This window comes from Tamandua tetradactyla, chromosome 20 (genome assembly GCF_023851605.1).
Source record: "Tamandua tetradactyla isolate mTamTet1 chromosome 20, mTamTet1.pri, whole genome shotgun sequence".
In the NCBI taxonomy this organism is placed as follows: Eukaryota; Metazoa; Chordata; class Mammalia; order Pilosa; family Myrmecophagidae; genus Tamandua; species Tamandua tetradactyla.
The window spans coordinates 13,389,031-13,414,838 of NC_135346.1; the positions used below are offsets into that span (position 1 = coordinate 13,389,031).

At 34.9% G+C, this 25,808-nt stretch overlaps 1 protein-coding gene across 12 annotated transcripts in view; it reads right to left on the minus strand.

The window, feature by feature from the left end:
* Positions 1-25,808, minus strand: part of CDKL3 (cyclin dependent kinase like 3) — a 187,181-nt gene that overhangs the window by 111,207 nt on the left and 50,166 nt on the right. For all 12 annotated transcript variants that reach the window (XM_077138468.1, XM_077138465.1, XM_077138464.1 and 9 more), the window contains exons 5-12: positions 14,615-14,727; positions 13,116-13,255; positions 8,353-8,441; positions 6,973-7,126; positions 4,919-5,244; positions 2,222-2,315; positions 1,080-1,242; positions 261-358 (exon numbers count right to left, since the gene is read on the minus strand). In XM_077138468.1, the coding sequence (XP_076994583.1) occupies positions 261-358; positions 1,080-1,242; positions 2,222-2,315; positions 4,919-5,244; positions 6,973-7,126; positions 8,353-8,441; positions 13,116-13,255; positions 14,615-14,727 (1,177 nt within the window). The remainder of the gene's footprint in view (positions 1-260; positions 359-1,079; positions 1,243-2,221; positions 2,316-4,918; positions 5,245-6,972; positions 7,127-8,352; positions 8,442-13,115; positions 13,256-14,614; positions 14,728-25,808) is intronic.

Here is a 25,808-nt window from a genome sequence, read left to right on the forward strand (position 1 = left end):
CAACCCAGGTATTCCCTGGGCAATACACATAACACAGTTATTCTACCCACTTTACATTCAAATGAGAGCTGGTACTCACTACCCCAAAAGTGGTAGAAACGTTTAATAATTTGTTATTCTAGGAAAATGTAGATCTATTTATAGAATTCAAATATTATAGAATTTTGAATTTTTACATAACTTTCCAATAGTGGTAAATAAATTACCCAAAGGCTCTAAACAGTATTCCTTCATAAAAAAATTTTTTTTTTAAATTTTACCTCTTGTTTTTCTTGACTCTGATCCACATTAAGTAAAGTTGGTATTTTAGATGCATCAGTCTTCTTTGGCTCCCTCTTCAGCACTTTTATCTGTTTAACTTTTGCAAAAATATATAGAACAATGACACCTTGTTATTCCAACTTTGAAATTTTACTTTTCTTCTCAAGAGTTTCCAGTGGAAATTTCTTATGTACACTAAAGTCAGTTTCTCAAATCATTAGTAGTAATTGTGAAATGTGCCAAAGGTAAGTTATTTGTCTGATTAGACTGAATATAACTTAAGTGGATAACTCCTCTTGACTCATTTTGCTATTACATAAACTTTTCACAAGGTGTCACTATTCTTCAAAGAAACATAACATTTATCCCACGCACAAAAAAAGGATTTTCATTTTAAGAGGACAATAATTTTATAAATCTTACTCTGTTAAACCCTTGGACACTTAAAGGACACATAAAATTCTTGCTACTATATAGGCAAATAAGCAAAGAAAAATATAAGAAAGTAATTTTCTCCAAGTCATACTGAATCAAAACTACCTCCCTCAAATACTGTTCTAACATGGAGAAAACATTGAGCTAATGAAAAGTTTCTCCTTCAAAGCCTTCTCAACTCTCTTTAAAATGATATCTTTCCAGTCTTACTGCTTACTTGACTATAGGGAAAAAATCTCATCAGCAGAAAATATTTTTCTCAGCAATTTACTATTTTCTACTTAAATCATACAATGAAATAAATGTAAGTTATATTACAGAAAAGCTCTTGTACATGATATTATCTAGATGTAACACATTATCTATATGTAACAAATGTGTACCTTCCATCCCTTTCATCTCCTTTGACTGTATCCTGAAAGGCAATTCTGGGAAATGAAATTCTTTCCTGTCAGATCTGGAAAAATTCAGCTTCCTTTTGTTCCCATTTGCCATTTGGTCACTTTGACCTGCTCGCTCATTAAATACACCCTTCTCTGTTTGGCTCTAAACAAACAAATAAACAAGAGTTAGTTTGAAGAAATGGGTGAAATTATTTCTAGAATAACAGGCCCAGATATGCAAGCCATATGGATGGTGTAAGATAGGTATGGCAATTCCTGTCCTGCACTGTTATTTTAATAATTAAGAAGTAGAATAAACAGCTCAAATTCCATAAAAGCCTCCTAAACTAAGTTTTTCTTTGCATATTGACTATTCTGAGAATAATAGTCTTGATCATGAGAACTACAATCTTAACTCTTAATCTCTACTTTACACTTTGAGTTTGAACAAATCGTTTCAATTAGTCTTATTAATCACTTATTTTTCACTTATTTTTCTAATTACAAATTGATGTGCTCTTTGAAGAACACTGGGAAAACACAATGGAAAAAAATTGCTTGTGAACCCAGCAGTTTGGATAACTTGTTGTATTTACCTCTTTTGGCTCATTTGGCAACAGATTGTAAAAACTTTCCTAGGTCAATAAACACTCTCCCACAATATAATGTATAGTAGTCCCACTATATGGATTTACACTAATATACTTAACTTAGTTAAGTATATTAGTATATTAAGTTAAATATACTTAACTTAATATACTTAACTGCTCTTGATTGTGTTTGTGTTCTTGTCAATTTTTCATTACTATAAATTGTACTATGCTATTCAATTTTGAATAAACCAATTTCCTATGTAAAAAAAATGGTGAAATGAACTACACTGATCATTTTTTTCCTAGTGAAATGTGGGCAGCTTAACTTTTTCTGCCCATGTCGGACATTAAATACCCAACTTCAGCTATATGAAAATAACTAAAGTTATGGAAACACAGAGGAATTGATGGCCTATTTTCATCTTGGCAGAAAAAAAAAGGAAGCTAAAGATAGATTTTTTTAAGTGTCGGAGCTCCAAAGATAATGAAAAGGAAAAGAGGGGATAGTGTTGAAAAAGACCATTTTTAATGACAGGCTTCTTGCCTTACTTGAATGAGGCCTGTGTCCTCTTGCCTGCTATTAGACATAACATGTCCATTAGACTGTGAAGTAGTACGTCTCTTTTTTACTTTTTCAGTTAACCTATAATTTAAAAACAAAAGAGAAATTATTAGTAGTGCCTTTGTTTCAGCTTCAGTCATGAACAAGTTATACCATGGAAGTCTATTGTTTAAACCCTAAGTGCCAAAGTATAATTGTCAATCCTTAAGTACCAATTGCTCTAAACAGAGGTGATAATAGGGCAGAGAGGAACTCACTACTGGCTAAGATCAGCAGTGGAACTATGTTGTGGGGTTATTTCTGCTGGCATACTTGGCCCTTTTTTTTCTTTTTTCCCCATGGGCAGGTACTGGGAATCGAACCCATTCCCAGTCTCTAGCATGGCAGGTGAGAATTCTGCCTGCTGAGCTACCGTGGCCTGCCTGGTCCCTTTTATTAGTTCTCAATCTGGGTCTCTTAATGGGTTGCTGAATACCCAAAATTGGCTTACAAGAACTAATATATTAGGACCATAGTTTTAGGATCACCTAAGAATAACTGGGTTCTCCCTATATGTAGCCTACTGCAACTTTGGACTGACACAGGCATGTCCATTGCCCACCTCCATAGCCCACTAAGCTTCGTAACATATAGTCCGCTTGGACCTGCTTGGGCTAATGAACACAGAGTTTACTTCTTTAGGCAGATGCACAGTAGTCTCCTAAAATTTAGAACTGGCCCTAATGACTTGCCTAACCTCACCATCTATCACACTATCCTTGATTAACCAGATTAACCAAACGCATGATACTGGCCTCTCAGCCTGTATCAGCAGCTAATCCAAAACTGGCATAATATGCTCTATTTCTTCCCAAATATTTTATCTTGAAAGGCTATCTGACCACAAAACACTATTTGTAGTCATCCTTTCTCCATGTAGAGAATTTCCTATGAGCCGGAAATAAAACCTATGTTGTTATACCAAGGCATATCAGTACTAAAACTTAGTTCATATAATCTTTTTCTTCTTCAAAACGGAAGAAACTTTTCTGATTTTTTTTAAAAATGAGGCTTTTCTGGTCGTTCCCAGAAACTTCTGGGATTTGTGTGACACCTGAGACTCAGAATTAGCTCTAAAGCTATGTAAGTCAGTACTAACCCTTAATGGAACTTTTTAAAAAGTTGAAAAAGTGATCAGACTTTGAGTAGAGATATGAATGAAGATGAACTATATAGGACTAAGGAATATCAGAATGCAGGGTAAAGGATGATATGGTTCATATTTTAAAGCTTCAACTGCAGTGTTAGACTAAGGGGAGAGATGTTTATTTGGTGCAAAATTTATATTTGGGTAGTGCATTTCCTAATTTAACTTGTATGGTCAGTTTAGTTGAACACCATAACAACATGGAATCTTGAATAGGATGTGAGATTTTGTTGGTTTGTCCAGGTTAGTATGATGCTCTGAAACATCCTAGAGTAATTTGCGGAGTGAATAAAGAAGTATTTTCAAAGTCCCCTTGGAGGAACGGGGAGAAAGGAAGAAATATTCAACTTCCCCAACAGAGAATTTCTGATATTCTCGCAAGCAGTAGGGACAACCAAATCAATAGGTCAAGCCCTCGATCTTGGGGCTTGCCCCTATGAAACCTATTTCTGCAAAAGATACGCTAAGCCTACTTAAAATTATGCCCAAGAGTCACCCTCAGAGAACTTCTTTTGTTGCTCAGATGCGGCCTCTCTGTCTAAGCCAACTCGGCAGGTGAACTCACTGCCCTTCCTCCTACATGGGACATGGCTCCCAGGGGTGTAAATCTCCCTGGCAATGTGGGAAAGAAGTCCCAGGATGAGCTGAGACTCGGCATCAAGGGAATGAGAAAGGCTTCTTGACCAAAAGAGGGAAGACATGAGACAAAATAAGGTTTCAGTGGCTGAGAGATTTCAAACAGAGTTGAGAGGTTATCCTGGAGATTATTCTTATGCATGATACAGATATCCGTTTTTAGTTTATGGTGTATTGGAGTGGCTGGAGAGAAGTACCTGAAACTGTTCAGCTGTATTCCAGTAGCCTTGATTCTTGAAGATGACTGCATAAGAATATAACTTTTACAATGTGATTGTGTGATTGTGAAAACCTTGTGTCTGATGCTCCTTTTATCCAGGATATGGGCAGATGATTTTAAAAATATGGATAAAAATAAATAATAATAGAGAGGACAAAGGGTAAAATATAAACTGGGTAGATGGAAATACTAGTGGTCAATGCGAGGGAGGTGACAGAGTATGGTATGTATGAGATTTTTTTAAATTTCTTTTTCTGGAGTGACGCAAATATTCTAAAAAATGATCATGGTGATGAATATACAACTATGTGATGATATTGTGAGTCATTAGTTGTACACCTTGTATGGAATGTATGTGTGTGAAGATTTCTCAATAAAAATACATATTTTTTTAATGAGGCTTTCCTAAAACACATTAGTCAAAAATTAAACATCCATATAGCCAAGAAAAGTTCATTTCTTCTATTGTACTCACAAGAAGCACCCAGTAAATGGCCCTTTTTACAACTACACATTCAATATATCTTCCAGTTCATTTTATATATAGGTGCTACGAACTTGATTCTTCAATGTACAATTATATAGGAACATTCCATTAGTTAGGTCCATTTGATCCTGCCTCTTTTTCCTGTTACAGCTCACCTTGGATTGGAATGAGTGGGATTTGAATTGGGATTTGCAGCCATTAAGTTACTGTTAGTTAGATTGATGGGTGGCATCATCATACAACCTCCAGCATATGGGTCTTCTTTCATGCTATTACAGCTAGTGCTGAGACTGACAGGGTTCACTGGTTCAATGATTACGGGTTTTCTATCTTGAGCCATAGCATATGCATTTTCAATTGTGTCCTGTTGACAATATCCACCGTCATACTCTATCTTCTTTGGTTCAGAGATATCTCCTTTTCCTCTGACTTTAATAACTCTGATTTTTATTTCCTTGGGCTTTTTCTCTTTTTCTATTTCCTGGAATAGATATATCCAAAATCTGAGTCATAAAACAGTTACTTTTGTCATTAGAGTGCTACTGATAATACAGTAATAATATATTAAAATAGTAATATAATAATAATAAAAGTAACTAAAAAAAACCCAAAATTCTAATGGGATTAATTCAGAATATAGGGTTAAGGGAGATCTGTCTATATTTTAGAACTTGACCTATACTTTGAGACAAAAGGAAGAAAAGTTTTGTCCAGAACCTAAATTTTCTTCAGCACGTAATCTAACTCAACCTGTCTGGAAATATTATTTAAACAATCCAAACATAGGGAGCCCAGAATAAGAATGAGAGCCTTTAATCCTGTATAGCATAATGCAATGCCTGGATATACCTCAGAGTATATTAAGCTGATAATCAAAAAGTATAGGCAAAGTCCCTTAAAGGATAGGGAGAAAAAATATGGAACTATTATACTTTACCACTGGGGAAACCCCTGATACCATGTCAAACATTAGGGACACCCAAATCATTAGGCCAAACCCTTGATCTTGAGGCTTGCTTTTGTGAAGCTTATGTGTGTAGCCGAGAAGCTTAGCCTTACTATAGGTATGCCTAAAAGCTATTTACAAAGGACCTCTGTTGTTGCTCAGATGTGTCCTCTCTCTCTCTCTCTCTAAGCCCAGCTCTGCAAGTTAAATCATTACCCTCAGCCCCCGCTCCCGCCCCCCGACACACACACCTAGGCATGACATCCAGGGGTGAGGGTCTCCCTAGCAACGTGGGATATGAATCCCAGGGATGAGCCTGGCCCTGGCACCATGGTATCGACAATGCCATCCTGAACCAAAGGAGGAAAAGAATTGTAACAAAATAAGGTATCAGTGGCTAAGAGAGTTCAAATAGAGTCAAGAGGCTACTCTGGAGATCACTCTTACATAAGCTTTAGTTAGACATTGCTACCTATCATAACTTGCCAAACTACAACCAAAATCATTCCTGCTAATTCTAAAGAACTCCTGGGGCATTATATGAGATTCTACAAATGTTCAATGCACTAGGATAACTTTCCAGAAACCTACAGCCTCTAGATGGGTCCCTGGATGAGATAAGCCCTTAAATGCAGAGGTTACCAGCCTTTCCAGAACATCAACCAGTTCCATCCCCCATACCATATTACTGATATCCCTTTCCAACATGAAAAAGTTAGAATGGCACAGCCCAAATACTGCTAAACAGTGGGAGAAAGATCAAAGATGATGGTGGAGTCATACACAGAAGGTAGGGTTTAACAAATGAGTATGATTGCTGAATCATATCAATATTTCTTTTAGTCTCCAGTATCTTAGAGCAGCTAAAAGTAAAAACCTAAAATTGTGGTATTGTAACCCATACCAAAATCTGAAATTGTTTTACAACTAACTGTTGTAACATGTCTTAAAATTTATTGCTTTTTTAATATATATGTTATTTTTGACACAAAAAAAGAGGAGGAGCATAACAGAGAAGATAGGATTTAACAAATGAGTATGACTGCTGAATCATTATATTGATATTTCGTCTGGTCTCCGGTGTCTTGGAGCAGCTAGAAGAAAAAACAAAAAATCGTGGAACTGTTACCCATACCAAACTTTAAAATCTGTTCTACAACTACTTGTTAAAATGTACTTGCAAATTTATTGCTTTCTTATATATGTTATATTTCACAATTTAAAAAGTTAAAAAAAAAGAAGAAAGAAACCCAAATTCCTTACCTTTCCCAAAACTGAACCACTTAGCAGTGTATTGGTACACATTGTTTTTCTTTCCTCTTTTATAAGTTCATTTTTTTTAGAATTCTCTTTTGGCTTTATGATTGAATTGACTTTTTCTTCTTGTAGTAATTTAGCTCTCAATTCTGGTATGAATCTGAAAAATAAGAATATCAACCATAACCTTTTTGTTTATATAGAATATTTTATCTTTAATGAGATTTAGTCAATTTACATTATAGCTATAATATAAATAAATCATCATATACTGCATGCCAGCAGATATCATAGTATTTACCTAATCCAAATTGCTTCCTCGTAAAAATTTATCTTTCAAAAATTTTGCCTTGGTAATTTGGTATATCAAGCTTTTACAAAAAAAGATTATTGTTCTAGTTTGCTAGCTGCTGCAATACAACCCATGAGATGGATTAGCTTTCAATAAAAGGGGATTTATTTAGTTAACATATAGTTCTTCAGAGGAAAGGCAGCTAACTTTCAACTGAGGTTCCTTCTTACGTGGGAAGGCACAGGGTGATCTCTGCTGGCCTTCTATCCGGGCCTCTGGGTTCCAACAACTTTCCCTGGGGTGATTTCTTTCTGCATTTCCAAAGGCCTGGGTTGAGCTGCGAGTGCTGAGATGAGGTATGCTGAGCTGCTTGGGCTGTGCTACGTTGTGTTCTCTCATTTAAGCACCAGCCAATTAAATCAAACATCATTCATTGCAGCAGACACACCTCCTAGCCAACAGATGAGGTTCACATGCCATTGGCTCATGTCCACAGCAACAGAATTAGGCACCTTCACCTGGCCAAGTTGACATCTGAATCTAACTACCACAATTATGAATTAAATTATTTTGTGCTATAAACTGTACTCAATAAAAGCATCACTTTTGGGCCAGCCTCTCCAGAACATCAACTAGCTCCACCCCCCATCCCATGGAATCAATACCCCTTTCCAACATGAAAAAGGTAGAATAGGCATAGCCCAAATACACTTAAAGATTGGGAAAGAGATCAAAGGAGAAGGTAGAGTTATAACAGAGAAGATAGGATTTAACAAAAGCGTATAACTGCTGAATCATTATATTGCTATTTCTTTTAGACTCCAGCGTCTTGAAGCAGCTAGAAGTAAACATGTAAAATTGTGGAACTGTAACCCATACTGAAATCTGAAATCTGTTCTACAACTAATTGCTGTGCTTTGAAAGTTATTGCTTTTTTGTATATATGTTATTTTTCACAATAAAAAGTATTACTTTTAATTTTGATAAACGTACTATTCTTTTCAAGGAAGATTCAGACTATTTGTCCTTTTGTGTTTCTTTCAAGTAACAGAATTTAAAATGCCAAAAAGCCCACATTTTCTCAAAATGCTTACTTTTCAATAAATCCATCCCTAGTAAAATACTCATGATGCAAAAGGTCAGTAGAAGATATCCTCTCAGCAGGATCAATTTGTAAACAAGCCTAAAAAAGAAAAAGATTCTAATGTTAAGTGAGCTCTTGACAGGACTTGAGAACAAGTAAAATTTAATTTCATTTGGCAAATAAAGAAGTGATCAGTTGCCCAGAGTTAAAAGGTTCTTTAAACCTCAGAAATTTCTGAAGAAAATTGAGCCTCTTATTCCCCTAAAGAATTTGTATTCACAAAGCATTATTACAGGTGCTACAATTCTAGCCAAAGCAGAAGTCAAGCCTGATTCTGCTGGAATTAGCAGAAATTAATTAGCTCATTTTCATCCTCTTATCCACTCCATGAGGTTGAAAAGTTCATGGATAATCATTTCCACTTTATAGATTTGTAAGCATGATTAGTGATATGATAGATCAGAATTTTAACCCATTTCTTCTGACTCCTAATTCAGTGTTCTTTGTATAGCATCAATTTCTCAAATATTCAAGGCCCCAAATCTTCCAATAATCCATTATTAGAGCAGCTGTTTTCTGTTTCCCTACCTTGTTCTCTACTTCAGCAACGTAGAGAAACAACTAAAAAACACCACTCCACCCCACCCCCTAAAAAAAACAGAAAATGGAAGGAAGAATTTTGGATAATAAGTTGCACATAATGAGCCTATGCATAACTAAATAACTCTAATTATAAATACAACAAAGTTCTTTAATGAAAATAGAATTTGAACAAAAGCTTTATACCTTGTAATTTTCATTCTTCTTCTGAAAGAAGGCAAAATATAATCATCGGTAACTTTTATTGATGCTTACTATGCACAGACAATGCTCTAGCCTTCTCCTATGACTTGTTCTTAGCAACAACCCTACAAGATAGGTATTACTATTATCCCCATTGTACAGATGAGGAGACCGACGCTCAGAGAGGTTTAGTGACCTAAGAGCTCATAACAGGTAAGTATATGAGCCAGAAATAAAAATTCAGAAAATCAAAGGTAATCACATTCAATATTATACTTTTATTTTAAAATACGTGCATTTCAATTGATTCACAAAGTGAAATTGTTTGAGTTCATTCCCTACATTACGAGTTCATTCCCTACATTACCTATATCCTTAAAACTGCAACTAGCTAAAAATGTGCTCATTTTAGAACGTAATGTTAATCCATCAACAAAACTTTTTTAAGAAAAATGATAACGGGTATGTCCAAAGCAGGCAAAGTAGTCATTTCGTGAATAATATAATTTAGAAAATCAAAAGGCACGTCCTAGTTAGGAAAATGTAAAGTATTACATGTCAGAAAACAGATTGGTACTTTCTTTAAAAATTAAGTCGATCTTATGATCCAGCCATTCCACTCCTAGATATTTACCCAAGATAAGTGAAAACACACGTCCACACCAACACTTGTACATGAATGTTCATAATAACTTTATTTGTAATAGTCAAAACCGGGAAACAACCCAGAATGTCCATCAATGCAGGAATTGATTTAAAAAAAATTGTATATCCATACAATGGAATACTACTCAGCAATAAAAAGGAATAAGCTCTGAAATATGCAAAAATATGAATGAATCTATAAAAAGTTATGTTGAGTGAAAGAAGTTAGACCTAAAAGAGTACATACTGCATGATTACCTTTACATAATATTCTAGAAAATGCTAACTAACATATAGTGATCCAAAGCAAACCAGCAGTTGTCTGGGGACAGAAATGGAGGGAGAGATGGGCTGCAAAGGGACACAAAGATACTCTGCGGGTGTTGGAAATGTTTGGTATTTTAATTGTGGTGGTGGCTGCACAATCTATACATCTATCAAAACTCACCACATTATACATTTTAAATATGTGCACTTCATAGCACATAAATTATATACCAATAATATTGTTTAGAAAATTTAAATCTAAAGCAAAATACACAGAAGATATTAAAATGTCTTTTAGATTTACAATAATCAATCAGAATGGAATTAACACCAGAATAAAGAGAGGAATCAATAGAACAGAAACAGACCCAAGCATATGAAAGAATTTTGTCTAAGATAAATGTGGCATTGCAAATCACTGAATTAGCCAAGTTGCTAAAAAATATTTGCTACATATATGAGAAAGGATTAATATGCTTATTAGCTTACAAAAGGTAAATATTACAATTGACAAATAGGTTAAGGGTTCTTTAAAAAAAGAAACACAAATAGCCAATTAATATCAATAAAATGTTCAACCTCTTCTGTAATTGCAATTATGCTTCAGTTAAGTGCAATTAAAAAAAAGAAACCATTTCTAGCTCATTAAATTGACAAAGACTTAAAAAAATTATACCCATGGGCGGTGTGACAGTGGCTAAGTGGCAGAATTCTTGCCTGCCATGCCGGAAACCCAGGTTCGATTCCCAGTACCTACCCATGCCAAAAAGAAAAAAAAAAATTATACCCAATGTTGGGTTGAGAGTAGAGAAATTAGCACTCTCGAATAGCACTGGATATAAATCAGTGAAATCTTATTGAAGAAAAATAGCAAAATATATTAAAAAATTCTAAAAAGAGTAAACCTTTTGACCCACGAATCCCACTTCTAGGAATTTATCCTAAGGAGATTAAAAAAAAAAAAGTGTCTAAAGACATTTGTAAAGGACGTTCATTGTAGCATCTTTTCCAACACTGGAAAAAACTGGAAAACCTTTAGATGTCCAAATATCCAAGGCTGGTGAAACGAAATACATTACATTCATACAAAGAAACGCTATGCAACCATGGTAGCATGTTTCCAATATTTTTCCCAGTGGAATAAAAACAGGGTACATAGTAATGTGTAAAGTTAAAAATTATAAATTGTTATGAATATATTTCATTGGGAAAATGCTAGAAGTATATACACCAAAGTCTTAATAGTAATTATTTCTGGATGGTGAGATTGGGAAAATATTAACTTTTTCTTTTTGTTTATCTGTATTCTCTATTCTCCATAATCATTATGTATTTCTTGTATAATTAAAACTATGTAATACAAAAAAGAGAAATTAAACTGAAAATGTAGTAACAAAAATCTGATCCTTAATACACTCCAGTTCTCTCCAGCTATCACTGAAATAATTTATTTTCTTTCAAGAATAATTATTCTTTATATCTTATACACTAGTATGTTTATCTAAATAATAGCAACAACTAACATTAACAACATTTGTTGACAGCTTATTCAAGGCCCTACGCTACACACATTTCCACTCTTACCTCGTAAATCTCAAACCCTAGAAGATAAGCACTATTATTGTTATTTTATAGCCAAGAAAACTGAGGCACAGAAGTGAAGGAACCTGCTGAAGTTTACAGAGCTAATTTGTGGCAGAACTGGGTTTTAAACCTAGGCTATGTGATTCCAGAGCCCCTTCTTCTAAACACTACACTATACGTGCTCTGAAATTTAGGCAAACACTCCTTTTTAAGGACTGTACATTAGAAATAAGTTATCTCAGTTGTCCCTGGGAAGGGAAATTACTTGGCTGGAGAATAAAAACAGAAGCAGACTTACTTTTCACAGTAAACCCCTTTAAATTTTGAATTTCATACTAAGTGGATAGTACATGTATTACCCAGTTTAAAAATGAATTTTAAATTTGAAAATGATAGAAAATGGCTGTGTAATGTTTTTGTTTTCTCCAACTCAAGGTGAATCTTGGCATTGCTGTATCTGCAAACATTAAAATTGCAGTTATAGCACAAAGCAAAGATCCTTGGCCTGGGCAAAATAGATGCTAAAAGGTGTTGAAAGGCAAAGTTAACTCTGGAAGGATCCCAGAGATCATCATGTTTTGGGATATTAATCTTGAGTCCATAATGACTCTGGGGGACCAAAAATGTATACGACATTTTGAATGTGTGTATGTGTAATTTTCTGGGGATAGGGCCCATAACTTCCATCCAATTCCCAAAGTGATCCATATTGTATATCAGGTCTTCCAAGAAGCAAACCCTGAGATGAAGGTTCACGTGTAAATGATTGTAGTGGGTTGGACAGTGCCCCCCTCACCCCATTCATGTCCACCTGGAACCTCAGTATGTGACCTTATTTGGCAATAGGGTCTTTGAAGATATAATTAAGGATCTTTAGATGATATCATCCTTGATTTAGGGTGAGCCCTAAATCCATAGACTGGTGTCTTTATAAAAAGAGGAGAGGATGTGGAGAGAGAAAAATACACAGAGGAAGACAAAGGCAGAGGTTGGAGTGATGCAGCTATAAGCCATGGAATGCCAAGGATTTCCCAGAACCCCAGAATCTGGAAGAGGAATCAGGATTCCTCCCCTAGAGCCTTCAGAGGGAGCATGGTCCTACCAACACCTTGATTTTGGACTTTCAGCCACCAGAACTATGAGAGAATAAATCTCCCTTGTTTTCATCCAGAAAAAAATATATAGGTGGCGATAAACATGACAACTCTTTAGAATTTTTCCAGTTTGTCCCTAATTATTATTAAAATAGGTAAACTATTCTTAATTATTATTAAAATAGGTTAGTCATGGACATGACTAACTTAGGGGTTTTCAGTTCTAACAGCCTATGAATTTTAATTCTCTGTATTAAAGACATAACAGAGGAATATAGTAACTTTTAACAGATAATATCATTTAGTAATCATTTTGGAATTTTATTAAAGTAATATTTTAAAATAATATTATCATTTATGTAAAGTTTCTCAGAAACAAGTCTTTAATCTCGTAACATACATGAACTATATCTGCCAACAATCCATTTAGTTTGGGGTATTTTTTTCTTGCATTTTTGGGGTGTTGAACTTGAGGAAGGACTACCCCAGCAAAAATGGGACTCTTGCAAAAGATATTCTGCAAATGAGGTGTCAAATTGCCTGGAAAGAAAAGATATATATGTATAAGAAAACGAAGAAATTAAGTCTAAAATCAAAATAATCATATTGCTACGTGATCTGCATTAAATTACTAGAAACTGGGACAAGGGAGAATACCAATTATGTCCTTTTAATTTTTAAACTTGAACATGGTATAAGAATCGAGACTTCCCCAGTAATTTATTCATAGCACATAGGCAGCAGAGAATGTAGAGCCACTAAGTTCATTTTCTTTTCCCAAACTGTAAGACATAATAAATAACGCTATCAGGAAAAGCATACTCGAACTTTTATACATTTTGATGTGTGAAATGGTTTAACGAGCAAGTGTTCATCAGAAAAATGAGCAGAAGCCTCACTCAAAAATGCTAAAATATTAAATTATTTAGAAATAGAAACATTGCAAAGAAGAAGCAAGGCTAGAGAGTAGTAGTACACAAGGAATAGAAAGACCTACTAAGTTCTAGCACTAGCTTTGCAATAACTAGGTTTGAGACTTTGAGGAAATCTTTCCCCATGAATGCCTGGTGTCTTCATCTATCAATGAGAGGATTGATCCCATAATCTTTAAGGTTTCCTCTTACATTAAACTCATAACCAGAATCTTAAAGGCCATACAAAAATTTTGATGCTTTAAAGCTATGAATGCCTCATAAATCAATATTTATAAAGATTTCACTGTTTTTAGAGATATTTGTAGTGGTACTATCACAGCCATTCCTCATGATCCTGTAATTATATAGCTTCCCCACCACATAAAGGGCTCCTCAAGCTCTTAATACAGAAATATAAAGAAAGCAAATCATTGAAACACCATGAGCATAGCTCACTACGACAATATTTACGTAGTAAAAACAGATCATCAAATAATTAAGCTCTCATCAAATATATTCTTTGGTGAGTTATTTAGTTTCTGGCTATCTAGCGTGGTTTTATAAATAAAAGATTTTTCTAAGTGGATAATTGATTTTCTATCTCAAATCATTATTACTTTTTTTAAGTTTCTAATTCGTGTCTGTTATTTAAAAGTCCTCATTTAGAGGTGCAAGTATTTGTGGAAGCCAAAATTTGAAAACAACTTGCAGGCAAATTAAAGTATGTTCCTATTTGTACTAGTTTTCTTAGCATCTACCATCAACGTATGGCATAGCTATCTGCACCCTGGTAAAGCAAATATTATTTGCAAAAACAGAGGAGAATTATCTGCCTTCTTTAACAGCTCAAGGCATCCATCTGCTTCCATCTATCAAATATACTCCCCTCTTCTTATGAAAAAAAAAGCCAAATTTGATAATCAAATGGGATTGATCTGGCAATATTTATTTTAGGCATGAAATAGACCATTTCAGTAATACCTACCTACTTTTAAAACGATTTTATGGAGTAAGTCCAAATCAGAGCTGCTAGGAAGATAAGGATTTCCAGTGGCCATCTCAATGACCATACAGCCCAAAGCCCAGATATCCACAGGCCTGAAACAAACAAGAATAAATCATTTCTTCTCATGTTATGTAAAAAAAACAAGATTATGTTAATGTTCCATTGCATGCCCCTATTTATGCTTAAAAGGAAGGGTGTGTGTGTGTTTGTATTACTAAATAATGATTTTAGAAATAAACAGGTTAATTGTAGTATATACAATTTTTTAAGTTCACATTACAATCACAACTGGATAATATAATAGGAATTTGTAAGCTTGTTTATATCACAAATTATAAGGACTTTGTAGAAATTTGTAAGTTTTACGGAGAAAGACTAAAATTAAGACCAAGTTTTAGGCTTCAAAGCTTTAATTATTTTAAGCTCCTTTCCCACAGAGTGAAACTCCTACTTTCCTCCACCATCCCCAAAAAAGACACTAAAAATATTCCTAAACAGACTAATTCACTTTTCCCCAGCTTAGACTGAACTTTAACAGTCCAATTTGGTAAGGTAAGGCATTATCTACAGAAATGAAAGGCGTTTTCTAGGCAGGCCCTTCAATGAGTGATGAGAAACAAAATACGTCTAGTTGATGGTCACTGCAGCAGGAATCTTTAAGAACGTCATCATAATTGGAATAGGAGAAAATACTCACTCAGCTATGGACACAATCTCCTCCTCACATCAAGCACAACATTTTGCAGAAAAAGAGTGATCCAGTGGAAAGAACAAAACCAAAATTTTGTAATACCAATTATGGAAACTGAAGATATCAGACTCAAGCCTAGCTCAAGTAAATAAAGCACACGTGACCAATTTTATGTCTAACATTACAGGAGAGAAGGATTTAAAAAAGCATGCAGAGTAATGGGGAGCAGCCAGAAACCAGAAGTCAGCAGAACTTGGAGAAAGGAGAAGACACGAGAATGTGTATTGCCATGTGACAGAAAAGCAGAAACCCCAAAGATTGCTGGCCAGCCAGAAGATCCCAATCCCAAGAAAGCTAGTCTTCTAGCCTCTGAAACCATGACCCAGTAAGTTCCTTGTTAAGCCAAAAAAAAAACAAAACAAAACAAAACAACAAACAAAAACAGAAGCATGGGATATTTCTTAGAGATGTATTTACTTAACAAAGCACTTTTCAAATACTTTGGTCCGAAGATTACTTTAGAAGGGGTGCACAGGTAGTTCAGTGGTAGAATTCTCCCCTGCCATGTGGGAGACCTGGGTTTAATTCCCGGTGCATGCATTTCCCACCCCAAAAACAAACAAACAACGACAAAAAAGTCAATAAATAGGACTGCAATAACAGGATACTTACACGGAAAAATAACGAAATGTGACCCTGCCGTACAGCATACAAAAAAAAAAAATTAAGGAAGACCCCATCCCCCCGAAAAAAGTTTTTGCTTTATGTGGTTTAGAGTTGTCAATATTTTGCTTTTAAAAAGTAAAACTGAGATATGGCAGTCCTACATTTTATGCATGATTGTTCTGTAAACCTACAACTTCTATAATAAAGGGAGGAGAAAAAAAAGGAAAACCGAGAACTTAAAAAATACGTATTGGGCAGTGAAATGGTGGCTCAGTGGTAGAATTCTCACTTGCCATGCCAGAGACCTGGGTTTGATTCCTGCCCATACCAAAAAAACCTATACATATATATGTATTAATTCATTTAAAAATAATAATAAACCCTTTATATGTTAATATAAATACTAAGCTTTCATTTAAAAATAGCTGTTTCCCAAAAATAAAATAATTAGGGGGGAAAATGGCACTGTTTTATATTTTAAAAAGTCTCTTTAATCTGTTTTAATAAAAGACGTCTAAATTCTCAAATTTGCTTCAATATTCAGTATTTTCCAATAGTGCAGATTATGTAGTGTTTGGAAAAGTCCACTTTGCATTCATAAGAGAATGAAAGTGAAAAAGGAAAATAATGTCTTATTATTATAAAAGCCTTTTTTTCCCTCATGCAAAAACATCTTTTAATTTGTACATTTAGTCACTATCATTGTACACTTTAGGCATTCTTAGATTATACCTTCTCAGTCTTGATCATCCATCTTTCCTTCTGGTTTCATATGTGCCCCCAGCCCTCCTCCCTCTATCATTCTCACATTCAGTGTACTTATATTATTATGCTACAATCAGGTAGTATTGTGCTATCCATTTCTGAATTTCTGAATCAGTCCTGTTGCACAATCTGTATCACTTCAGCTCCAAATACCCAATCTCCACCCTATTTCTATCTCCTGATGACCTCTATTCTTAACTGAACTTTTCAAAGTTCATTCATTAATGTTAGTTCATATCAGTGAGACCATACACTATTTGTCCTTGTGTTTCTGGCTAGTCTCACTCAGCATAATGTCTCGAGATCCATCCATGTTGTTACATGCTTCATGACTTTATTCTGTCTTACAGCTGCATAATATTTCACTGTATGTATATACACTACAGCTTGTTTAGCCACTCATCTGTTGTTGGACATTTGGGTTGTTTCCACCTTTTGGCAACTGTAAAGAATGCTGCTATAAACATTGGTGTGCAAATGCCCATTTCTGTTCTTGCCTTCATGTTCTCTGAATAGATACCCAGCAGTGGTATTGCTGGGTCATACGGCAATTCTATACTTAGCTTCTGAGGAACCACCAAACTGCCTTCCACAGCGGTTTTACCATTTGACACTCCCACCAACAGTGGATAAGTGTGCCTTTTTCTCCACATCCTCTCCAGCACTTGTCGTTTTCTGTTTCATTGATAGTGGCCATTCTGGTGGGTGTGAGGTGATAGCTCATTGTGGTTTTGATTTGCATTTCCCTAATAGCCAGGGAAGTTGAACATTTTTTTCACGTGCCTTTTAGCCATTTGTATTTCCTCTTCTGAGAAGTGTCTGTTCATGTCTTTTGCCCATTTTGTAATTGGGTTGTTTGTCTTTTTGTTGTTGAGCTGAACAATCTCTTTATATATTCTGGATACTAGACCCTTGTCTGATATATCATTTCCAAATATTGTCTCCCATTGTGTAGGCTGTCTTTTTACTTTCTTGACAAAGTTCTTTGATGCACAAAAGTGTTTAATTTTGAAGAGTTCCCATTTATCTATTTCTTTCTTCAATGCTTCTGCCTTGGGTGTAAGATCTAGGAAACCACCTCCTATTATAAGATTTATAAGATAGCTCCCTATATTTTCTTCTGATAGTTTTATGGTCTTAGATCTAATGTTTAGGTCTTTGATCCATTTCTGAGTTAATTTTCGTATAGTGTGTGAGATATGGATCCTCTTTCATTCTTTTGCATGTGGATAAAGTTCTCCAAGCACCATTTATTATTCACCTGGGACTGTTCTGTCCCAGGTGAATTGGCTTGATTGCCTTATCAAAGATCAATTGTCCATAGATCAGAGGGTCTATATCTGAACACTCTACTCGATTCTATTGGTTAGTATTTCTATCAGCATTTCTATCTTTATGCCAGTACCATGTTGTTTTGAGCACTGTAGCTTCGTAATACGCCTTACAGTTCGGTAGTGTGAGACCTCTGACTTCATTTTTCATTCTCAGGATATTTTTTAGCTATTCGGGGCACCCTGCCCTTCCAGACAAATTTGATTATTGGTTTTTCTAATTCTGAAAAGTAATTTTTTGGGTTGCTAATTGGTATTGCATTGAATCTATAAATCAATTTAGGTAGAATTGACATCTTAACTGTATTTAGTCTTCCAATCCATGAACATGGTATGCCCTTTCATTTATTTAGGTCTTCAGTGATTTCTTTTAGCAATTTCTTGCAGTTTTCTTAGTATAGATTTTTTGTATACTTGGTTAAATTTATTCCTAAATATAAAAAATTCATTTTGACCTCACAAACTCCCTGAAAGGGTCTCAGGAACCTCGGGGGCACCCTATGAGAAGCACTGGCTTAACACAAGAACCATGACATTGTATCAGACAAATGGTGGGGAGTTAAACTTCCACCTTCTTATGAATTTTTTAATTAAAAAAAAAAGTCAACCTCGTCTTAAAATATGAGAATTTCGGGGGTATGGGTGTTTCAGTTGTAAAACGCTCACCTTCAATGCAGGAGACCCAGGTTCGATTTCCAGACCATGCACCAAAAAAAAAAAAAAAAAAAAGAATTTCTTCAAAACCTTTGTCATAGAAAACTTCAAACACATATAAGAGTACACAGAACACCTGCCCCATGTCTCAGCTTCAATAATCACCAACTAAAAGCCATTCTTGCTTCATCTATACAAATTCATCTACTTTAAGCCCTCCCTCTTGCCCATTACTGTGAGGGGGAAAATCCTAGATATCATATCATTTCATCCAAAAATAGCTCAGTATATATTTCTAAAAGAACAACTTTTTGAATCATAAAAAATAATTTACAATTGCCCAGTATCATCAAATAGCCTATCAGCACTCAAATTTCCACTGGTGATATAAATATAATCTTTTACAGTTTAATTGAATCAAGAGCTGAATAAAGTCCAACACTGTGATTGGGTGATGTCTTCTAAGTCGATATTAATCTATAGTTCTTCTCCCATCTCTTTTTGCTTTTTCCTTGAAATTTATTTGTTGAAAAAAATGTCATTTTCTTTTGTTTAGGAATTAGGAAACGGCAAAGTTTCCTATTGTTGCATTTCTGGACCTCTCTCCAAATTTATTGGAAAATAGACCAATATTGTTTCTAGATTCTGGGAAGACAGCAGCAGCTTTTTAAATCTTCCTGAGTTTCCCCCCACTTCCCATAAAAAACAGAATCATTGGATACCAAAACCAAAAATATATGGGCAATATTTACAATAAAATTAGGAGACATATGCATTTCCCGAAAACAAACAAACATGCAAACAAAAGAAAGAAAAAACAAACAAAAAATTCAACAAATAGTGTTGCAATAACAGGATACTTATGTGGAAAAAGAATGAAATATGACCCCCACCATACAGCATACAAAAAAGAAAAATAATTAAGTGACAAAGTTGTTTTTTGTTTTGTTTTTAACTTTTTTATTGTATAGTATAATATATATATACAAAGCAAAGAAATAAAAAAGCAGTTTTCAAAGCACTTTTCAACAAGTAGTTACAAGATAGATCCCAGAGTTTGTCATGGGCTGCCATATGATTCTCTCAGATTTTTCCTTCTAGCTTCTCCAGAATATAGGAGGCTAGAAGGTTTAAATATTTTTTTATCATCACAATCGACTTTTTTCTCTTATTTTGTGAAAAATAACTTATATATAAAAAAGCAATAAATTTCAAAGCACAGCACCACAATTAGTTGTAGAAAATATTTCAGAGTTTGACATGGGTTACAATTCTACAAATTTAGGTTTTTACTTCTAGCTGCTCTAAGATACTGGAGACTAAAACAAACATCAATTTAGTGATTCAGCATTCATATTCATCTGCTAAATCCTATCTTCTCTGTATAACTCCACCATCACCTTTGATCTTTCCATCCCTCTCTTTAGGGGTGTTTGGGCTATGGCGATTCTAAATTTTTGATATTGGAAGGTCTGTTGCTAATATGGGGTAGAGAGATGGAACTATCTGATGTTCTGGAGAGGCTGGGCTAGGTTCCAGGACTCATCTGGACCAGGGACCCATGAGGAGGTTGTAGGTTTCCGGAAAGTTACTTTAGTGCATGGAACCCTTGTGGAATCTTATATATTTCCCTAGGTGTTCTTTAGAATTAGCTGGAATGGTCCTAGTTGGGGGTTTGCAGGTTATGATAGGTAGCAAGGCCTACCTGAAGCTTGCGTAAAAGCAACCTTCAGAGTAGCCTCTCGACTCTATTTGAACTCTCTCTGCCACTGATACTTTATTAGTTATACTTATTTTGCCCCTTTTGGTCAGGATGTAATTGTTGACCCTACAGTGTCAGGCCCGATTCATCCCTGGGAGTCTTCTCCCATGTCACCAGGGAGAATTTCATCCCTGGATGGGGTGACATAAAGTTTGCATGTTAAGATTTATCGAGTAAAAATGTTTTTAAAAAATTAGGTGACATGGTATCCACATAAACTCGAAAATACCAGAGGCTGGGGACAAAACACTGACAGTTACAAGACTTGAATAGTATCAATGATTGTGCAGGAGGAAGCAAAGGGAAGTTAACAAGCTATCTAATGGGATCTGAAAATAGGAGAACCTCAAAATAACCAACAGGTATTCACTGTAAAAAACAATAAGCCAACTTAAGGACAGCTGCTGAAATGAGAGGTTTTGCCAGTAGCAGGCAAGTCAAGGGGTGTGTGATAAGATTTAATGGGGCAGCCTATGCTCTTATGAAATCTCAAAATTTGCCAGCCAGGATTTCTTTCAAGGACAGAAACTGAAGGGAAATTAGGCAAAGATAGTGACAGTAAAAAACAAAGGAAAAGAAGATCCAAATAAAAGTGCAAAACAGGAACAGAGCCAGGAAACCTCAGAAAGTAATCTACCATATATTTTATTTAATTTTTTAATTAAAAAAAATTACAAGAAAGAAACAGAAACATTCCCAACACATGCTCATTCCACTGTACACATACACTCAGCAATTCACAATATCATCACTTAGTTGCATATTCATCATCATGATCATTTCTTGAATATTTGCATAAATTCAGAAAAAGAAATAAAAAGACAACAGAAAAATAAAACGAAAACAGAAAAAAAAATTTTATGTACCATACCCCTTACTCCTCCCTTTTATTGATTACTAGCATTTCAAACTAAATCTATTTTAATATTTGTTCCCCCTATTATTTATTTTTATTCCATATGTTCAACTCATCTGTCTACAAGGTAGATAAAAGGAGCATCAGATACAAGGTTTTCACAATCACATTGTGAAAGCTTTATCATTATACAATCATCTTAAAGAAAAATGGCTACTGGAACACATTTTCAGGCAGTTCCCTCCAGCCTCTCCATTGTATCTTTTTTTTTTAATTTTTTATTAATTAAAAAAATTACAAGAAACAAACATTCCCAACACATACACTCAGCAATTCACAATATCATCACATAGTTGCATATTCATCATCATGATTATTTCCCAGAACATTAGCATCAATTCAGAAAAAGAAATTTAAAAAAAATAAAAAATAAAAAGACAACAGAAAAATAAAACAAACAGAAAAAAAAAATTTTACAGGCCATACCTCTTAATGATCCCTTTCATTGATCACTAGCATTTCAAACTAAATCTATTTTAACATTTGTTCCTCCTATTATTTATTTTTATTCCATATGTTCCTCTCATCTGTTGACAAGGTAGGTAAAAGGAGCATCAGACACAAGGTTTTCACAATCACACAGTCACATTGTGAAAGCTGTATCATTATACAATCATCATGAAGAAACGTGGCTACTGGAACACAGCTCTACATTTTCAGGCACTTCCCTCCAGCCTCTCCAATATACCTTAACTAAAAAAGTGATATCTATATAATGCATGAGAATAACCTCCAGGATAACCTCTCGACTCTGTTTGGAATCTCTCAGCCATTGACACTTTGTCTCATTTCCCCCTTCCCCCTTTTGGTCGAGAAGGTTTTCTCAATCCCTTGATGCTGAGTCTCAGCTCATTCTAGGGTTTTTCTCAATCCCTTGATGCTGAGTCTCAGCTCATTCTAGGATTTCTCTCCCATGCCGCCAGGAAAGTACACACCCCTGGGAGTCACGTCCCACGTAGACAGGGGGAGGGTGGTGAGTCTGCTTGTTGTGTTGGCTGGAGACAGAGACCACATCCCAACAACAAAAGAGGCTCTCTTGGGGGCGACTCTTAGGCCTAATCTTAAGTAGGCTTGACCTATCCCCTGTGGGGTTAAGTTTCATATGAACAAATCCCAAGACTGGGGGCTCAGCCTATAGCTTTGGTTGTCCACACTGCTTGTGAGAATATCAAGAATTCAACTTGGGGAGGTTGAATTTTCCCCTGTTCTCACCATTCCCCTAAGGGGAAATACTTTCCCACTCACTGATCAAATCACTCTGGGATTCATCGGGGCATCACTCTGGACAAACCAGCAAAATCTCATGTCCTACCCAAGGTCCATATACTTATGTTGTTCAACCAACTATCTACATAAGTTATATTAGGAAATGCACTAGTCAAAATATAAATTTTGTACCAAATAAACATTTTTGGATTTACAACATATGGCTCACACATATGTTGAAATTTTAAAATATTAATTATCATCTATTTTCAGCACCCTGCAGTAATGACATTCCTTTGTTCTTCCTCATGCAAAAACATTTTTAAAATTTGTACATTTAGTCACTATCATTATATACTCTAGGCATTCCTAGATTATACCATCTCAGTATTTATCATCTATCTTTCTTTGTGATTTCACTTATGTCCCCAGCCCTCCTCCCTCTATCATTCTCACATTCAGCTTCATTCAGTGTTTTAACATAATTGTATTACAGTTAGGTAGTATTGTGCTGTTCATTTCTGAGTTTTTATATTCAGTCCTGTTGCACAATCTGTATCCCTTCAGCTCCAATTACCCAATATCTTACTCTATTTCTATCTCCTGATGGTCTCTGTTACCAACGAAATATCACAAGTTTATTCACTAATGTCAGTTCATATCACTGAGACCATACAGTATTTGATCTTTTGTTTTTGGCTAATCACACTCAGCAAAATGTCCTTAAGGTCCATCCATGTTGTTACATACTTCATAACTTTATTCTGTCTTACAGCTGCATAATATTCCATCGTATGTATATACCACAGTTTGTTTAGTTACCCATCTGTTGATGGACATTTTGGCTGTTTCCATCTCTTGGTAATTGTAAATAATGCTGCTATAAACATTGGTGTGCAAATGTCCATTTGTGTCCTTGCCCTCATGGCCTTTGAGTAGAGACAGCATATAGATGGGTCCTGTTTTTTAATCCATTCTGCCAGTCTATGTCTTTTGATTGGGGAGTTTAATCCATTAACATTTAATGTTATTACTGCACGGGTAGTACTTTCTTCTACTATTTTGCCATATGGATTTTATATGTCACATCTGATTTTCCTTCTTTTTACCTTTACTCATAGTCTTCCTTTCTACACTCTTATCCATACCTCTCTCTTCTGTCTTTTCATATCTGTCTCTAGTGCTCCCTTTAGTATTTCTTGCAGAACTGGTCTCTTGGTCATAAATTCTCTCAGTGATTTTTTTGTCTGAAAATGTTTCAATTTCTCCCTCATTTTTGAAGGACAATTTTGCTGAATATAGAATTCTTGGTTGGCAGTTTTTCTCTTTTCATAATTTAAACATATAATCCCACTGTCTTCTTGCCTCCATGGTTTCTGCTGAGAGATCTGTGCATAGTCTTATTGGGCTTCCCTTGTATGTGATGGATTGCTTTTCTCTTGCTGCTTTCAAGATTCTCTCTTTCTCTTTGACCTCTGACATTCTGATTAGTAAGTGTCTTGGAGTACATCTATTTGGATCTATTCTTTTTGGGGTACACTGCACTTCTTGGATCTCTAATTTTAAGTCCTTAATAAGAGTTGGGAAATTTTCAGTGATAATTTCTTCCATTAGTTTTTCTCCTCCTTTTCCCTTCTCTTCTCCTTCTGGGACACCCACAACACGTATATTCACACGCTTCATATTGTCTTTCAATTCTCTGAGTCTCTGCTCATATTTTTCCATTTTTTCCCTATATTTTCTTTTTCTTGCTGGATTTCAGATGTTCCACCCTCCAGTTCACTAATCCTATGTTCTGTCTCTCGAAATCTACCATTGTAGGTTTCCATTGTTTTTTTTCATCTCTTCTACCGTGCCTTTCATTCCCATAAGTTCTGTGATTTGTTCTTTCAGACTTTCCATTTCTTCTTTTTGTTCATTACTTGCCTTCTTTATATCCTCCCTCAATTCATTGATTTGGTTTTTGATGAGGTTTTCCATGTCTGTTCGTATATTCTGAATTAATTGTTTCAGCTCCTGTATCTCATTTGAATTGTTGGTTTGTTCCTTTGACGGGGCCATATCTTCAGTTTTCCTAGTATGATTTGTTATTTTTTTGCTGGTGTCTAGGTATTTAATTACCTTAATTGGTTTATTCTGGAGATTGCTTTCACTTCTTTTATCTAGGGTTTTCTTGCTGGATGAATTTGTTGTCTATCTGTTCTTTGACATTCAGTTCAGCTTTATCTGGACCTCTAGCTTAGGTTTTGTTTAACAGAGGAGAATTTTTCAGTTCTTGTTTTCTTTTGCTTGTTTGTTTGTTTGTTTTTTGTTTTGTTTTTTTTTCCTGGTTAGAAATATTATTTATTATACCCTCCCCCCATGTACAGATTACTTTTCAGAAACATGGGGCTATTAACCATGTCTTCATTAATTACAGTTTGTAGAAAATAAATTTAACTCATATCCTGTCAATGATATGTATTTCTACCATTTTTTAAAAACAATAGCCATTTTATTTTTTCATGTTAGCTCAAGAATAGCTTCAAGTTTTATGTTTTGGATCAATTCAAAACAATCTTTGTTTATAGGTATCAATTTCCTGACAGAGGCCCCTCCCACAACCCCTAAAAAAAGCTCTATATCCTAAATGATAAACTCTTCTTGTACATTCAGCAAACTTTACATTGGAAAAGACAAAGAATTGAGATAGGTATTTTCTTTACTTTTGAACACAGTGTCTGATGCTCCTTTTATCTACTGTATGGACAGATGAGTAAAACATATGGATTAAAAATTTTTAAATAATAGGGTGAACAAATATTAAAATAAATTTAGTAGATTGAAATGCTAGTGATCAATGAAAGGGAGTGATAAGGGGTATAGAAAAAATAGGGAAAACAAAGGCTAAAATATATTGGGTAGATGGAAATACTAGCAATCAATGAGAGGGAGGGGTAAGGGGTATGGTATGTATGAGCTTTTTTCTTTTTTCTTTTTATTTCTTTTCCTGAATTGATGCAAATGTTCTAAGAAATGATCATGGTAATGAATATACAACTATGTGATGATATTGTGAGTTATTGATTATACACCAAGAGTAGAATGATCATAGAGTAAGAATGTTCATGTTTGTATGTTGTTATGTTTAAAAAAATAAAATAAAATACATGAGTAAAAAGAAAACTCATAGAGTTAGAATC